The 16,727-nt window shown below is 43.4% G+C and overlaps 2 protein-coding genes across 4 annotated transcripts in view; one reads left to right on the forward strand and one right to left on the reverse strand.

Moving 5' to 3' along the window:
• fbxl17 (F-box and leucine-rich repeat protein 17) overlaps window positions 1-8,514 on the reverse strand; it is a 212,708-nt gene extending 204,194 nt beyond the window's left edge. The window contains exons 1-4 of the mRNA XM_048982228.1: window positions 8,345-8,514; window positions 4,243-4,982; window positions 1,156-1,278; window positions 593-850 (exon numbers count right to left, since the gene is read on the reverse strand). Of these exons, the coding sequence (XP_048838185.1) occupies window positions 593-850; window positions 1,156-1,278; window positions 4,243-4,962 (1,101 nt within the window). The 5' untranslated portion in view covers window positions 4,963-4,982; window positions 8,345-8,514. The remainder of the gene's footprint in view (window positions 1-592; window positions 851-1,155; window positions 1,279-4,242; window positions 4,983-8,344) is intronic.
• A 2,482-nt stretch (window positions 8,515-10,996) lies between these two features.
• Window positions 10,997-15,096, forward strand: prxl2c (peroxiredoxin like 2C). 3 transcript variants are annotated; one of them, XM_049002963.1, is made up of 6 exons: window positions 10,997-11,295; window positions 11,724-11,792; window positions 12,034-12,087; window positions 12,413-12,518; window positions 14,144-14,278; window positions 14,712-15,096. In XM_049002963.1, the coding sequence occupies exons 1-6, from the start codon at window positions 11,116-11,118 to the stop codon at window positions 14,843-14,845; spliced, it is 678 nt and encodes a 225-aa protein (XP_048858920.1). In that variant the 5' UTR covers window positions 10,997-11,115; the 3' UTR covers window positions 14,846-15,096. The 3 variants fall into 3 exon arrangements, with proteins under 3 accessions (XP_048858920.1, XP_048858929.1, XP_048858937.1); XM_049002972.1 differs by having other exon boundaries at window positions 14,144-14,328; window positions 14,712-14,851; XM_049002980.1 differs by lacking the exon at window positions 11,724-11,792.
• Window positions 15,097-16,727: the final 1,631 nt, after the last annotated feature.

Here is a 16,727-nt window from a genome sequence, read left to right on the forward strand (position 1 = left end):
CCTCGCCGTTCGCTGTGACTGACTCGGAATTATCAACAACATTCATCTCGAGCGTTCCAATTACGCCAAGGAGCCGCTCAGGGCTGGGGGGGGGGGGGGGGGAATCAGGAGAGTGGTATCGCTCACAAGCGACAGAAACCCCCAGCCGCCCCCCCATTAATGGCTGCTGATACTTTCAGACAAATGATTACTGCTGAGGCGTAATGGGGACACCCAGGCTGAAGCAATCAGAACCAGGGGATGAGTAGGAGGTGGGCCAGGATCTTTAAGCGATGACTTCCAGTGTACACTGGACTTATAATCCTATTCTCAAGGAGAGCACAGGGAATACTGCAGAGTACAATACGTAGAGCGGCCTGCCTGTGGTCAAACTAGCTGCTAAAGCACTAAACAGTTCCCTACTATAAACCCTCGAGCAGATCCCCTTATTGGGAGGTTACACATAACCAGGGTTTTAACGCGTGGCACCAGGCCCCAGATTATTTGGCAGATACCAGCCATTTTTAATAACAAAAAAGAAGAAGAGAGAAATAATTGGAAAAGCGAAATAGGGCGTAATAAAGCCGGGTTGGGTCTAGGTCCGGCAGCTGACCTTCTTGAGCGCGCTGTCCGTCAGCTTGTCCTGGTTGCCCACGTGCACCTTCTGCAGTAGCGGACAGTGGGCGGCCACAGCGGAGAGCGAGGCGTCGCTCAGCTGCTTGCAGCGGTACGCTGTGTAGCGCAGCAGCCCCGGGCAGTGCTGGGCCAGAGCGCGCACGCCACCGTCCTGCACCTTCCGGCAGTCCGAGATGTTGATCTCCATCACGTTCTGCCTGCGGGAGCCGATCTTCACCAGGAGGTCATCGGTCACCTGGCAGAGAGGGAGGGAAGCAGAGCACCATATCAGCTATGCAGCCATCTACCTACCTAAATACTTACCCACCCATCCATCCATCATGAGGAGTCCAAGCACCAGCAGTGCTGGATCCCTATTGCTTTAATTGTTATTATTATTAATAATATTTTTATATGCTTTTTAAATCAGCTATTAGATCGTCGCAGAAGCTTTTGCGAAGTCCTGCATGTGGGTGCTTCTCACGTTTCTCTCTGTTGGGGATAATTCCGTCAGGACGGCGCGATTTGAAGAGTCGAAGGCTGTCCCGCTTCCCCACTCACCTGCTGGAAGCCGCTGAGGTCAATCTGCTTCCAGAACTGGAAGTCTAAGCAGAGGTCGCGCCAGTACCTGCAGACCAGGGAGACCCCAAGGCAGCGCTCCTTCACGGAGAGATGGGAGAACACCTGAAGAGTGGGAGGGGGAAAAGAGCTGAAGGGGGAAAACAGCGGCACTGCAGCCACGCACGGGTGTCGGACCGGCAGACTGCTGCCCATTTTTACAGCATGGTGGCTTTTTTTTTTTTTTACGCATTAGCAGCAAACTCATGGCCAAACAAAGGCTGCTGCAGCCACTTCTGAACAAGCAGGAGGCCACACTCTGCACTGCACTCTCGGGCCGTCGTGCTACCCCCCTTCCCAGAGGAGCGATACCAATTACGATCCGCCATTCCAGAATTCCCAGGGCATGAGCCAGCGCTAAATAACGCCAGTGCTAACTTAACACAAGACATGGCACCAGGGCCAGGTACAGCCCATGCGAGCCGGCGCCCCTCAGGAGATGCCGCCACAGGCAGCTGCCAATATCGCAGCCCCATGTGACATGCTTTTGCAGCTGGCTGAGGCGGGGGACAGCACCCCGACAAGCATGCCCCTGCCAGCAAGACTGGAAAAGCCGTATGCTCCACTCGCCCACCCCCACATCCAGGCAGTGGCGGCTGGCAGTCCCTGGTCGATAAGCCCCCCCTCGCTACTCCTACCATGAAATCCAGCCTCACTTCGTTATTCCTGTGATCCAGGGGGATATCTGTCCTGCTGCAGTCCAGCACAGGCAGCACCGCCATGGGAAGCTAGCAAAACCGCTGCCAAATTAGCTGCCGACCTTCCCCCCCCCAAAGTCCCCAACAAGGGCAGTGTGTAATACTCACAGGACACAGAGGTGAGATAAAAAAGCACCATGATAATCCACTTTTACCTCTTTTAAAAAAAACTAGGCTAAGTATTTTTAAATATGAAACGTACACATCTGCATGTGGTCCTTCCTTAACAGGCCCCAGTGCCACTGCGGCCCATACAGTGCACAAACATCTTCACCCATCCATCTCCTAAAAGCCCTTATACTAATCAGGGTCACGGGGGGTCCACAGCCTATCCCCGAAGCTAAAGGGGCAAGGCAGGGAACAACCCTAGAGGGGGCCCCAGCCCATCGCAGGGCACACTCATGCACCTTTCACTTACAGATTGCACACCTATGGGCAATATAGTAACTCCAATTATTCTCAGCATGTTTTTGGACTGCGGTGGGAAACCAGAAAACCCGATGGAATCCCTACGACAACATGGGGAGAAGATGCAAACTCCACACACGGAACCCAAAGGTCTGACGTGACAGTGCTAAGCACTGCAGGACCATGCCACCCCACAAACATCTTCAAGCAGCTGGATATTTGCAGGAAAATTGGAGAGGAGTCCTCAAGAGGCAGGCATACGGCAAACCTCAAGGGCCAAACGCAGCCATCGACCCGTCTGAGGCAATCAAACACAAATTTCCGGCCCCTTTACCCAAGAATAAACTGAGGCACATTCATTCCATAACCACTGAAATGCACATCTAAACTGAGCCATGTCTTTGATGGGAACTTGAATATCATACGCCGGACATGACAAAATTCCTCCAGTTTATACCGAGAGCCCAGACTGAAAACCCAATAATTGTGCATCATTTGCCATTTTGTATATAAAAAGATATGAAGTGCATCTGGCATTAATAACCAGCACTGCAGTGGTTCGGAATGATCAAGGGTAAGGAAAGGCTCCTTTAACTGCGATCATACTGGGAACTGATCTGGGAAACAATGTGGCAATTGGAATAATGCTACAGACAGGTCCGTGTGTCTGAAAAGTGGGCAATTACAATGGTTTATACACATATAACCTCACGAGATCCAAGTAAACCCAAAGTAGCGAGGAGAGTTCCCTTTGAAGCCAAAAACTTGTGTTCAGGTGGTGCGGACTTAAGGATAGGGATAGGAATGCCTTTGCTGACACCAACATGGCCGTGTTTAGGAATGCGAGCAGGCATTCGCACTGTTAGGAAAAAACGCAAATAATTCAATCACACTAAATATCAGATTTCAAATGATAACTGTTCAGGATCACGTGTCCAGGCCACTCACATAATTTCACAACACACAAACACTGTCAGTCTCGCTGTCACTTAGCAGTTTAACAAACACTTTTTCCCCCCAAAGCACTTGTTTTCTACACTTTTACACATTTATACTGCAAATTATGGAAGAGAAAAAAAAAAACACTGAGGAAGACATGTTAAGTGCCATATTTTATTCTAATCAGCAGTCCCCCTAAAAACGCCACAGGGGTTTTGGAGCTCATCCTATGCAGCAGAGAGCATGAGGCCGGAGTACGTCCCAAGGCCCATGTAGGCGTTTATGTTGATAATTCAGAAACAACAATTAGCCTAAATGCATGCATTTGGTCTGCAGAAGAAAACTCCACACACACACACACACACACACACACACACACACACACACACACACACACACACACACACACACACACACACACACACACACACACACACACACACACACACACACACACACACACACACACACACACACGGGGCAGAAACTCCCCACTGACTGTGTTCATTCTGTTTATGGAAATGGTCTGCAGCATTGTCTACATTTATTGTCCTGGTACAAAGTTCTTCAGTGACCCAAACTATGGACACAACCTTATGAAAGAAAGGGCAAACTACGTCCGAGCTGCTGTGTTCACGGGCCGCGGACCAGCGGAAAAGGGCACCAAAGCGGCAGCGCCCAGCAAGACGACAACGCCAACCCAAAGAACACTCATCTTTGACTGATGCTAATAAAGCATCTGCAGTTACTGTAATCGTTTGTTGTTCGTCTCACGCCTTTTAGCCAAACAGCTGTTTCGCAAACATAACCAGCTGGAGGAATTCAGGCTAAATAATTCGCACAAAAGGTGTTAGAGCAGGGCCCCCTGGGACTTGAACCGGCAGCCTTTGGGATGGAGGTGCCTGTCCTTCTGCCATGCGAGGTCAGGCACCCCGCAGGAGGACGGCTGGCCGGAGAAGCCCACCAGCCGGCAGGTCGCACTCACCTTCAGCAGGATGGAGGACGGCAGGTGGTTGATGCTGGGAGTGTCTGCTACCTCCAAGTCCCGACCTTCCACAGGGGTGTCAACGTACTCCTGATTGCAGCCTGAGGAAGAGGAGGAAGCGGAGGAGGAAGAGCCACCACCTTGGAGTACAGCTACAGTGCCGCCTGCATCACCCGCGCTGTGTCCTGCCTCTATCTCTGAGGGGGAGGAGGAGGACGGGAGGGGGCAGTGGGGGAGGTGGCAGTGCGCCGTGGCGGAAGGGGCATCCCGCACCCCAGTGCTGTCCGGGGCCTCCTGGAAGGCGCAGCGGGGCTGCTTGCACGGCCCAGAGCGCCGCAGCTCCCCGCATTTGCGCTTACACACCATGTCAGAGTAGTCGGCAGTAACGGAGGGCACGGTGCCGCAGAAGAGCACCGGGGGGGCGATGAGCTTGGCGGGAACGGCAGACAACAGGCTCTTGCCTGGGCCCTCCCAGATGGCAAGCTCCGGGGGTGACAACAGAAATCGGGCGCAGTCCTCAGGCGAGCTCAGCGCGGTGTAGCGCTCGGCGAGCCGGGCAGCACTGCTTTCTAGGCGCTCGTCGTCACTGTTGCCGTGAACGATGAAGCAGAGCATGCACGGCCCCTGCAGGAAGCAGTCCCTCCACTTGCTCTTCTTCTGTGCTTTCCTCTTCTTCTTCTTCTTCAGGCGATTACCATTTTTCGAGAGAAGATGGCCCATATAGAAAACTCACGATGACTCTACATTGTGAAAAAAGACAATTTAAACAGAGAAAAAAAAGTCAGTCCAGTTTCAAGAGCATAACAGCATTTATATGAATCACAGCACAGAGGGACAATGCCGCAGAATTGCAATGATCAGAGTACAATGGGTCTAGATATGCAGCAACATCTAGAAATGTCAAATTTCTTTAATGCATGTCTTTGTGGTACAAAGTCGGGTTGCAACAAGATTTGTGGTACCTCTTAGCACAGTCCAGTTACAAGACTGCACCAGACCAGTTGCTCTCACCTCTCACACCATGAAGACCTTAGTGAGACTGTTCCTGGAACAGCTGTGACCACCAGTCACAGACCACATGGATCCTCTGATCCCGTACCAAGCACACATAGGTGTGGACAATGCTCTGATACAGAGGCTCCACAGGGCTTCCTGGACACACAGTCAGCATCATGGTCTTTTACTTTGCCAGCGCTGCACTACTGCACCTCAGGGATCCATCCCGTCTCCGTTCCTGACCACCCCTGACATGACAGACTGCCAGGACACCAGCTCATGCCACCCACAGACGTATCCCGATGACTCCTCCATTGTAGAGTGAATCGACAATAGAGATGAGTCAGAGTACAGAGGCTAGAGGAAGACTGCAGCTCAACCTCAGCAAGCTACTGGTGGAGTTACAGCACGCAGAGTCCATGAGACCAGTCACCATCCACAAAGTAAATCAAGGTGCTGCTGTGGTACAAGCACCCAAGAGTGCACATGGACATCAGACTGGACTGAGTGATCAAACACAGTGGCACTGTACAAGGAAGGCCAGATCAGAGCCCACCATCTGAGAAGGCTCAAGTCTCTGCTTCTCTGCTGGAGATGCTTTACCAGTTCATACTGGCCAATGACATTCTCTACACAGTGGTCTACTGGGGAGCCAAGCAAAGTTCAGGTGATGCCAATCACCAGAACTAGCTCATGAGGAAAGCCAGTTCCATGAATGGACTGGCCTGGAACTCACTGGAGGCAGGCGCAGACAACAGGACAGAGAATCTGAAAATATCATGTACAGTTCTGCCCATCTGCTCCATGGGGTGCTCTCACGGAGCACCATTAGCCACTGGCTCATTCCACCAGGGTGTGCAAAGAAGCCCTACTGGGGAGATTTTCTGTCATCTGCCCTCAAGCACTACAATGCCTCCTCCGGACATGCCTGCCCTCCCCCCAGCCATGACATGTGCCTAGACAGCTTTTAGAAACAGATCATGACTCTGAACATAAACTGTATAACTACAGACAAGGCAGGTACATGAATAAAGAAATAACAAGGTCATACAAAGTGAAGACATCTAGGCCTCTGTTTGATGGTTTTGAATCTGTGCATTTTGTTTCATTGTTGCTATATGCAGGTAAATACTGCATATCTAATGGGCTCAATTGTCTGTCTGTCAACCTGTCTGTCTAATCTTTCTGTCTACGTGTGTCTGCACGTACCTCCATCCATCTATCCATCCATCCATCCATCTATCCATCCATCTTCCATTCATTTATCTAGTACACGGTTACTGGGCAGTCCTGTTAGTTATTTTAAAAATCTGGGTTACCACAGACAGCCAAGGAAACGTCTTTCGTGTAATGAAACTTGCACTCTAAGAATCAGTGTCAGTGAACTAAGTTTATTTTCAATAGACTGAGTCCATAGAGGCACGCTAACTTGTGACCATAACAGCTGATATGACCATTTATCCATTTAACAAAGAATATCTATAGGTATGTTAAGCACTCATACAACACAAATGATTAAATGAAGCATGAGATGAATATGGAATACGGACTGCTAAGCTACACAATCACCTACAGAGACGGCCTTCAATACACACGCACAACATAATAAACAAACATAATTTGGTCATACATACATCAAGGGATTCAAACATCAATAATGTATAAATGAATCCAACATTCCTACCTCCATGCTTATCTAACACAGAGTAGCCTAAAGCCTCTCCAAGGCAGCACGGGACATATGGCAGGGGAACACGCAACATGAGATGCCAGGTCATCGCAGGGCATACACTCACATACCATAGAACGGGGCAGGACTCAAAGCCCAACCCCAGGAGGTGTGAGACCACAATGCTCACAGAGCCACAGTGCTACAACATATACACAAATAACAGAAATGTAAAGACAAGTCCCTCACCCTTTCCACAGGGAACTTGGTATTTAATGTGCACTCTTTTGGTTGACACGAGCAGCTTTGCCCTGTGTTTACATAAATTCTGTCTTCCCCAAAATCTGAGACCACAGAAGATGGTCTTTGAAGATGGGAGTTGCCCATATGGGCGGCACAATTTTGTGGTCCGCTTGGTTACTTGTCATTTAATGTAGTAGAGGTCATTACATATAAAGGACCAAAATTAACAGGATTAACTGATTAATTGTTATTGTTGACACACCCCTTCACACAGCACACAACAAAGACATGTACCCTCTGCAATTAACCTATATGTGACATAACAGTGGGCAGCTATTATTTAGCACTCAGAGAGCAGTGAGTTGGGGTGGTACCTTGCTCTGGGAACTTCAGTGACAGCTTGGAGATTCAAACAGGCAACCTTTCAATCGCTAGCATGCTTCCATTACGCCACCAATGCCCCAAAACTACCTTATGCCGCTGTGTGCAAGGTTCGAACCTACTCGGAGAAACCCTCCCCTAACACCTTAACCACTCAGCCACACATGGGATTCCACATGGGAGGCCAAAGTCACATTAGGAAGGATTTGGGAGAAACTGTATCACATACGGGCACCATGGAATCACTAACGTACATGTATAAAGAAGCAATATTGGAGCCACTTCATTTTCCATTTCTTCCGACCACATGACAGGGAGCCCCCCAAACTTGGGAAGGATATCCAACTATAGTGCATCTGAAGGAGCTGGCTTCACTGCGTGCTGTTGGAAAGGTCTGGTTTTTGGAAAACTGATCCTGTAACCGTATTTACTAAATAGTAAATCTCCAGCAGGTTTGAGGGACGGTATTAATAAATAGCTAGACGTCATCCATCTTTGACCGAAACGCATACATCTACATTTACAGTACAACTATTAAAATCCAAACCAGCTGTGGAAATTGAGAAAAATAAAGCTAATATCAACCTAATAGCTAATTAAAGTATAGAATTCAAACATATGAAAAGCTATTAAAACACCAGAAAGGTGTAAGTGACCAGCTTGCATCGCTTAAAAAGTAGTAAAAGAGTAACATGTATGGAAACTTTCTAACACCAAATGTAAAATGCAGTGCCCCTCACTACCAAGCGAAGCAGACAGCTAGCTAGCTGCGAGCTTTGGTGCTGTAACCAGTGTACAACAGCGTCTCCTCACCAGTTGGCACCGTGCTGACCACCTTCGTCCCGGGCTCTCATTTGTTAGCGTCGGAAAAAACGATTGTCCCGAAGTTTCGACACGAAACCCAGTATCTGTATTTACGGACCACCACATACATAAAACAGTGCCTCTAATTTCACTACAAGGAGTTCCGGAATAAAGCTCTGAGCGGAAGTCCCGCCCCCGCTCTGGCAGTTATTGGATAGTTTTCACGATTCTCAACGGAGACTCGCTGAGCGATTGGTGGAGGATGACTGTCATCGTTCAGCCCTGGTTTTATTTACCAACCCATGCATCTTGTCAATAAACGAAGTCCATCAGTTGGTTTATAAGTAAAGCTATATTCTTACCCTCCTGTAAAGTGAATCAGTAATTCATGTTTTTCTTCTTATTCATGTATTGAACTCACTTTTATTACTTTCGAAAGAATTGGCACTTTCTGCCTTTACAAACAAGGTCAGGTTTTATAATTTTTTCAATATAACCATCATAGTTTTCAGTGTCGACAATTATGAACAACAGTGACAAATTTCTTTTTAAACTGTATCCTTATTTAATGTTCTTGGTATTTCAGACAGCAGTTTGTCAGAATATTCAAGGACATGCTGAACATTAATTTTCTTTTCAATCTTACGTTATTACTGCTCCCTATGGATTGGTGTTATAGTTAAAGCACCTCAGTAATAAAAATACAGTACAAGTGCTATAGGCCTACATAATTTACAAGGAACAACATTGCAGAGCAACTTAACAGTAATTGGTATTGTATAGTTATAATCTATCCATCGTCCAATCTAGAGTGCCCGAGGGGGCATGGAGATTGTAACCCAGACAGTAGAGCATAAGGGATTGGAATACCCTGAAGAATATGCCAGTATATCACATGGCACACTTTCACACTATGAACAATTTGGAGACGCCAAAATCCATCCATTTTCCAAACCGCTTATCCTACTGGGTTGCGGGGGGTCCGGAGCCTATCCCGGAAGCAATGGGCATGAGGCGGGGAACAACCCAGGATGGGGGGGGGGGGGGGGCAGCCCATCGCAGGGCACACTCACACACCATTCACTCACACACCATTCACTCACACACGCACTGCTACGGGTAATTTAGCAACTCAGTATGTTTTTGGACTGTGGGGGGAAACCGGAGTACCTGGAGGAAACCCCACGACGACATAGGGAGAACATGCAAACTCCGCACACATGTGACCCAGGCGGAGACTCGAACCTGGTACCCAGAGGTGTGAGGCAACAGTGCTAACCACTGCACCACCATGCCCCCCAGATGCCAAAATAGAGTTGGATAAATCCTGAAAACACTGGAGGCAGTGAAATAGAGAATATAATTGTGTAAGTGAAAAAAAATCTGAAGAATGAAGTTTAAATGATTGAACTTTTGTATCATGTTTCTTCCACAGTAATAATTACCCAGAACAATAGTTCTATTTGCAATTTCATGCATTTATTGTTTTTCTTACAGCTTCTTGCTTTATATTGTCGTATAAAGATTCCACGATGTGGAAAGCATTGTTTTAGGTCAATGTTTTAACAAGCATGTTTATGATTATGGTATTAAGACTCAGCTGTACATACCATTGGCCCCCCAACATTTACTTATGTTTTTAAACAAAACTGCTTAAACATCCATCTTTGTAAAAAAATAATAATAATAATAATTTAAATGGTTAGATGCTTAAGTAAAATTTTATAAAGGCAGCTTGTGAGCAATTATAAGTACATTTAAAAACAAGAAATCGTCATACAAGGAACTATTAAGCTACTAAAACCCATCCCAGCCTAACAGTTGCTAATGATTCCAAAATAAATCAAACCTGTCTTTCAAACATCATTGCTCAATAGTTACACTGAGGTCCATGCCTGGACTCTGACAACCAAAGCTCTAAAGGTTTTAAAGCACATTTCAGTCAATGTCTCAAACACCTGTCTCAAACATAATTTTTATGACCAAAGTAAGTAATGTTGTGCAGAAAGCCAGCCTACCCTATGGCCTTTGGGATTTTAATGACAATTGTCCTATGTCTATTGTGGATTATATTAATGTGACACACAATGTACTCTAATATTCTACCCAATTTACTGTTGTCTTTTTATGCTGATATGGCTTGTTAACGCTGATTCCTCCCGTGTTATCACATAATATGAAAGACAGCTATAGGTGCCATTGTTTCCTATGCCTAATCTCGCTCATATGTAATGAGTAAATCAAAAGAATAATTGAAGGCTTTAAGTACTAAAAAGCTAGAAACAAGTACTTATTACTAAGTGAAACTAAGATATTATTTTTAATAATTACATATTTCTAATAATACATTATGGGCAAATTCACCGGCCGGTGCTTTGCTTACTTAAACTTATAAATCTAAGTTTTTTTCACTGTATGAAAGTTTTATATTTAACTCACACACGCCAATTCATCATATATTTTTTCTCAGCTGAGACATGAACGGGAAAGTTGCATACAGTGAACCACTAGAACGGAAAAACTAAAATAACACGAACGGCTGATTGTCTATATTATCGAAGAGAAACTGGTTACAAATGAAAACATTTAATTAAATACGAAGTCGTCGTAAGTGCTAAGTAGGAATGCCGAAATCAGTGTAGTGTTTTGGGGAAAAGTGGGCGTGGATCCCAGAATCCGAAAGGAGCTCCTGGAACCATTAAGCATCCAGCAAGTCCAAAAACTTCTTATGTTTTGTTTTGTTTTTTTAGGGGCGAAATAATGCAACCCAGGAAAATATAATGGCTTCCCATCCCCCAGTAATACATCAAATTGTCAGAAACCGGGAGGCAACGATAAAGCCTCCGATTAACTTGAACATTTCGGCCGTCGAGGATTATTTAGTTTACGATCGACACGGTGGCCGTTTTCTATTCAAAGATTTATATAAGGACAAGAAAACGATCATCATTTTTGTTAGGGTGAGTAACTTTGATAACTCGATCGTATTTAATCCGATTTGCGACAACCATGACATGCAGATTGTGTAGTGAACTGTTTAATAACGGCAGGGTAAAAAGCGCGTCTGTATATATTTTCTGCCGGAAGTTGCTGATCTGTGGGGGCTGGAACGAGTGTATAAATATCGTAATTTTAAATATGATTCTCACCTTCAGAAGAAGTATTTAGTGTAAATTAATATTGATATCCTTAAACTGTGGACGTAAAGTTACTCGAGTAACTAGTTTCCTCGACCTTTGGGAAATGGGAATAATGTTACGTGGAATTAAACACTTCGGAGTTTTGAAAGCGTATTTACGGTCTACGGCGTATTGATGCGATCTAACGGCAGTCTCTTATATTTCCTGTAAGATTTAACTGTTTAAAAGATTATTTATTATTATTTTAGAATTTCTTGTGCTACGCTTGCAAAGAATATGTTGAGGATTTGGCCAAAATACCCTCGAGTTTACTCACGGTAAGAGCTACAGGAATTTGATTTTGGGAATCCCCCCATGTGAATATTATGGATTGTTTATTGTTACAATAATGTTTTAACATTTATCTGATGCGTCGGAATTTATGCATTTGGTGCATAATAATCTGCCTGAAAGGTTAGTTAACTTTCTACACGCGGTTAAAAATTAAACATGGTTCAGATTAACTGCATTCCAATGTAAATAAATGTCGAGTATTATACTTGTTCCTGTTTCTCACAGGACGCTGGTGTGAGGTTGGTGGTGATTGGGCAGTCCTCCCATGCTCATATCCAGGTATTAAAATATACCCTGGTGTTGAATCACTTCATGCAGAAATAATCGACGTGAACAGGAATGCATGGAAAACAGACATCACCTAATTGAAATTTATTGGTATGATTTTAGCTCAAATGTCTATTATAAAGAATTACATTAATAGTTTATTCATTATAATTAAAATAAGTACACGGTTGGGCAGCAATTGCAGTATAATGAAAATCATAAGTTACGGTCACATATTAATTTTGAGAATCTATTACGCTGTACTTAGGTTAGTCTATGAATTATGACGAAGTGATTGGCACTTGGAATGAAACTTACTTCTATTTTCGATTTTTAGTCTTTCTGCTCCCTGACAGAGTATCGCCAGGAAATGTATGTCGATCCTCAGAGACACATTTATAAAAAGCTGGGGATGAAGAGAGGAGAAACAGCTACTCACTCGGGTAACCAAATAGTAGTGTGTGGTACTTGGGGTTATCCTTACTTTTTTACCATTCAAAACACGCTGAAATTGTGTACTGACATGAATCTAAACACTGTGTCTTCATTTTACTACCAGGAAACTTATTCCAAAGCCCTACCTCCCTTTAAGGAAATACCCATTCATCTAAATGAATGTTAATAAAGTTGTTTACACTTTGAGTTTGGCATCAGTATAATAATATAATATTATTGATCCTGTGTATTCCCTTTGACCTTCCACGTAGGGGTCATACCCTGGGGTAGCACTGTTGTATAGCACCTTGGGAGTTTAAGTCCTGCAGCCAAATCTCTGTGTGCATAGACTGTTTCTTCCCCTTATGTGTAGTGGTTTCGTTTTAGGTACTGTAGTCCTCTCCCACTGTTCAAAAACATGCAGTTAGGCTAGGCGCCATTTCTAAATCGCACGGAATGTGTCGCTGAGTCTGTCTAAGGATGGTCATTATAGGCAGAATTGCTTCTTTTCCCAGTTTTTATTTGAATAACATTCAATTAACTCCTCCTCTCACCCCAACCAACAACACACGCGTGCGGATAAAAATATGAACTTCTTTCCATACAGAATGAGATATTGCTCATAACTGCAAATGTACCACATTAAAAAGTAGGCCTAAGTTAAATAAATTAAAATGAAACTCAAATTAAATTGAAATGAAGAGGTAGGTCAAGCGCAGTAGCGTTTGATAGCCTGTGCCTTGGGCGGTTATGCCAAATGGCGATTTCGTCACTTTTAACCTATTTACATACAAGATAGGGCTAAACTATATTGGACATAATTCACATTGTGATATATGAAATGTAATTGTTGCAATATTTTAGAATTGCAGTATTTATAAAACAAAAAAATAATTTACCCAAAAATAAAGTATAGCAAATATAATTTTTTGTGATCTACCAATAGAGTCTGTGTTTGGCGGGAAAGACGAGTACACAGTAGTCATTCTGATTAACTCTATCAACTGAATTTTGAAACTTGGACTAAATGATCAAGTAAGCCAATGGTGTTGCCGTTAGTTGTGCAAACCCTTGCTTTTGTTAAATTGTCTATGAGTGTGATGTCAGCAGCATCGTGCAATGTCCAGGCCTCCTATAAAATCAGGCATCAGTCGTTGCTGCAAAATGGAAACTTAAAGCATTAAAAATAACTGAAACTGAAATTAAACTGCACCGGCAGCTCAAGTGCGGTAATATACAATATCGTTTATTACGCCTTGGGCAGCTTTATTTTAGCGACACTTTAAGCTTCAGAACAAAAAAAAAACGTATTTATTAACTTATTAAACTTATTAAGTAATAACGTATTTTAAAAAACACATACATCACAACTAATTATATTACCACAAAATAATGTTTTTAAATACCCAATTTGCTATTCAGTTTTAAGTTTTTTTTATACATATTCTTAAATATTCAACATTGCTGCAGACGCATCCGCAGTCTGTGTGTATGCATATCTGTCCTGCGATTGAATAGCGATTATTATGCATTTGTATTGTTTTGTCTCTTTACTGCATTTCTCTGCCTGACTCCTGCTGTCAGCCACATTTCCAGCCCGCAGCTGAGTGTGTGCCTGTGTACACGCCCTCAGCCTCGCGCAGCCCCCACGTCAAGTCCAGCTTGCTTTCCGGCAGTGTGAGGAGCATCTGGAGGGCCATGACCAGCCCAGCCTTTGACTTCCAAGGGGACCCCCATCAGCAGGGAGGGGCCCTCATTGCAGGCCCAGGTGCAAGTATCATTCAAAGAAGAGCAATACAAGATTGGAAGGATTTTAGTGTAATAAAATATAACTTCTAGTGAGAAGTTTATGGGGTGCTGGGTGATACTGGATTGATCATTGAAAAGGAGAATCCTTCAAAATTGGAAATGATGGTGATTCAAGTTAGTTTTACTAAGATATTTAGTCATATATATATATATATATACACTTCAGAAAATGAAAAACCTTAATAAAACATTTTAATCATTATAATGAATATCATTCCATATGGAAATAGCCCACTCATATTTTAATTGTTACACTGGGAATAAAAAGCAGATCTTTTACGCATTGAAATTACTGTGTATGAGCTGTGAGCATTTAGTATTATCGAGACACCCTTTATTGACAGTTTGTTTCAGCTTGTCTCACCCATTGCATTGCCATTGTCCCCTCTCAGGGTCTGAAGTTCACTTTGCTCATTTTGACATGAACCGCCTGGATCACATGCCCATCAACTGGCTGCTGCAATTGGCAGGAATCCAGACTGTTGATTTCGGCGATCAGGCAATCAGCAGGATAATTGACGTGTAACACAAAGCCACCAACATTATGCAACAATGAGGAGGAATTCTACTCAGGAGGCTGCTGTGGAATATTTATGCTGCATTAAGTTATTCTGCCTATGATGGATTATAATTAGGACAATAATTATATATGCACCCTTTTCATTTAAACAGAATTTTGATTTATGTAATAATATAATAAAGTACTGTATTCTACTGTAAAACTTAGCCCAAACTTTAAGACACTGTCCATTTAATAAAGGTGCTAAATTTAATAAATTTTAATTTTGATGTATTTTTTTATGTAAAAAGTATGGTAAAAATACACAAATTTAAAAAGTAACACATATAACCAGTGAATATAATTTTGTTAATACTGGGACAAAAGAACGTATTTTGGAGGAAGAGATGTTATATAAGGGCATGATTAAATAAATGTGCCATGCAGTTTTAGCTGAGAGACACACACAGGTGCAGAAAGGTTTGCACCAGTTCATTTGGTCCTTTGATTTTATTTTTGAAAGGAGCAGCACTGAATAACATCCTTTTTTCACTCTCTATGGATTATGTTAGATTCAAGATGTAAACTTTAATCTGAAAGGCATAATATTTTGCAGTATCAAACACGGTAGAGGAGAGAGATAAGAAAGCCAAAATATAATAGGTTGGCTATTTACAATAATTATTTACTGCATAATAAATACCGGAGGCATACTACTCCATACCATGATGTATGGATCAAATTACTAAAATTATTAACTGCTAGCTGGCACACTCAGTCGAGATACCTAAATATTCTCCAAACATTACTGCCAGCAAGGAATTATACAAGACAAAACTTGTCATTGTGTTTGTTGATTAATGGTCTATTGACGGATATTTTTTAGATACCTGGGAATGTTAGGTGTAAAAGAAAATGGTACTTCTAAGGGCTTTGTTCTTTTGTCCTGTGTTCCAAGAAATAAAATAATCACTGTAAAGCAAAGAGAATATTGAATTTTTGATTGACAAGAAGATATCAGCAATACGTGTGCACATGTAACGAGAAAAGGATGGGAGGGGTTGGAGCCTGTCCCAAGCAACAGAAGGGTCCACCTTTGACAGGAAGCCAGTATGAGGGACGGTCAATCTAATATGCGCCATCAGCAGCCATTCGATTTAATTGGCGCGTGGCAGTAACTGTCAGAGTGGAACTGGCCTGCTCGCGCCTCTGGAAGTACTCGCGCCCTCTGCAGTTTTTATATTTTATTATTATGTGCGTTATCATCAGCGACGGCTGGTGGCAAAAAAATAACTTGATAAAGTAAGATTTTCCAAGATTACAGTAGTGATTTTTTTTCAAAAAGAGAAAATGTGTTTTTAAATGTTTTAGTAATGACTTGTTTCAAAGTTACTTGTTACATAATTTAATCTAAAAATAGAGGTAGTACCAGTTCTACCTCTATGGAGGAGAAGCCTCTGGTTAATATATAATATTTGTAAATGAACAATCTTTATTTCTTTACTCCCATCGTTTATGCATATATTTTGACATCAGGGGTAGCGGGGGTTCACCGGCGGTTCCTGCTGTAGCTGAGTTGCCTTGCTTTTTATTTGTGAGAATTGTTCCTTGTTTTTGTTATTTCACTATTTGATCTCCCACTGTGTCTTATTTATGTATCTTTCTTACTTTCTTTCTTTTTTATAAAAAAAACGTTCTGTATCAACCGTTAGTTGCTTGCATTTCAAATGCATCCGTTTCCATCTCTGAGTGGATTTCTCTGTTTGGGTCTTTTCAGTACTTTTATGGTCATCTACAGGATTTGATTAGGGACCGATGTATTTCACGAATGGCGAAGCATCCAGAGGCACTGACCGCGGCGAGGGCTGCAGCTCCAGACGGATTCCGCGTGGCCCGACACCGACTACGG

This window comes from Brienomyrus brachyistius, chromosome 2 (genome assembly GCF_023856365.1).
Source record: "Brienomyrus brachyistius isolate T26 chromosome 2, BBRACH_0.4, whole genome shotgun sequence".
In the NCBI taxonomy this organism is placed as follows: Eukaryota; Metazoa; Chordata; class Actinopteri; order Osteoglossiformes; family Mormyridae; genus Brienomyrus; species Brienomyrus brachyistius.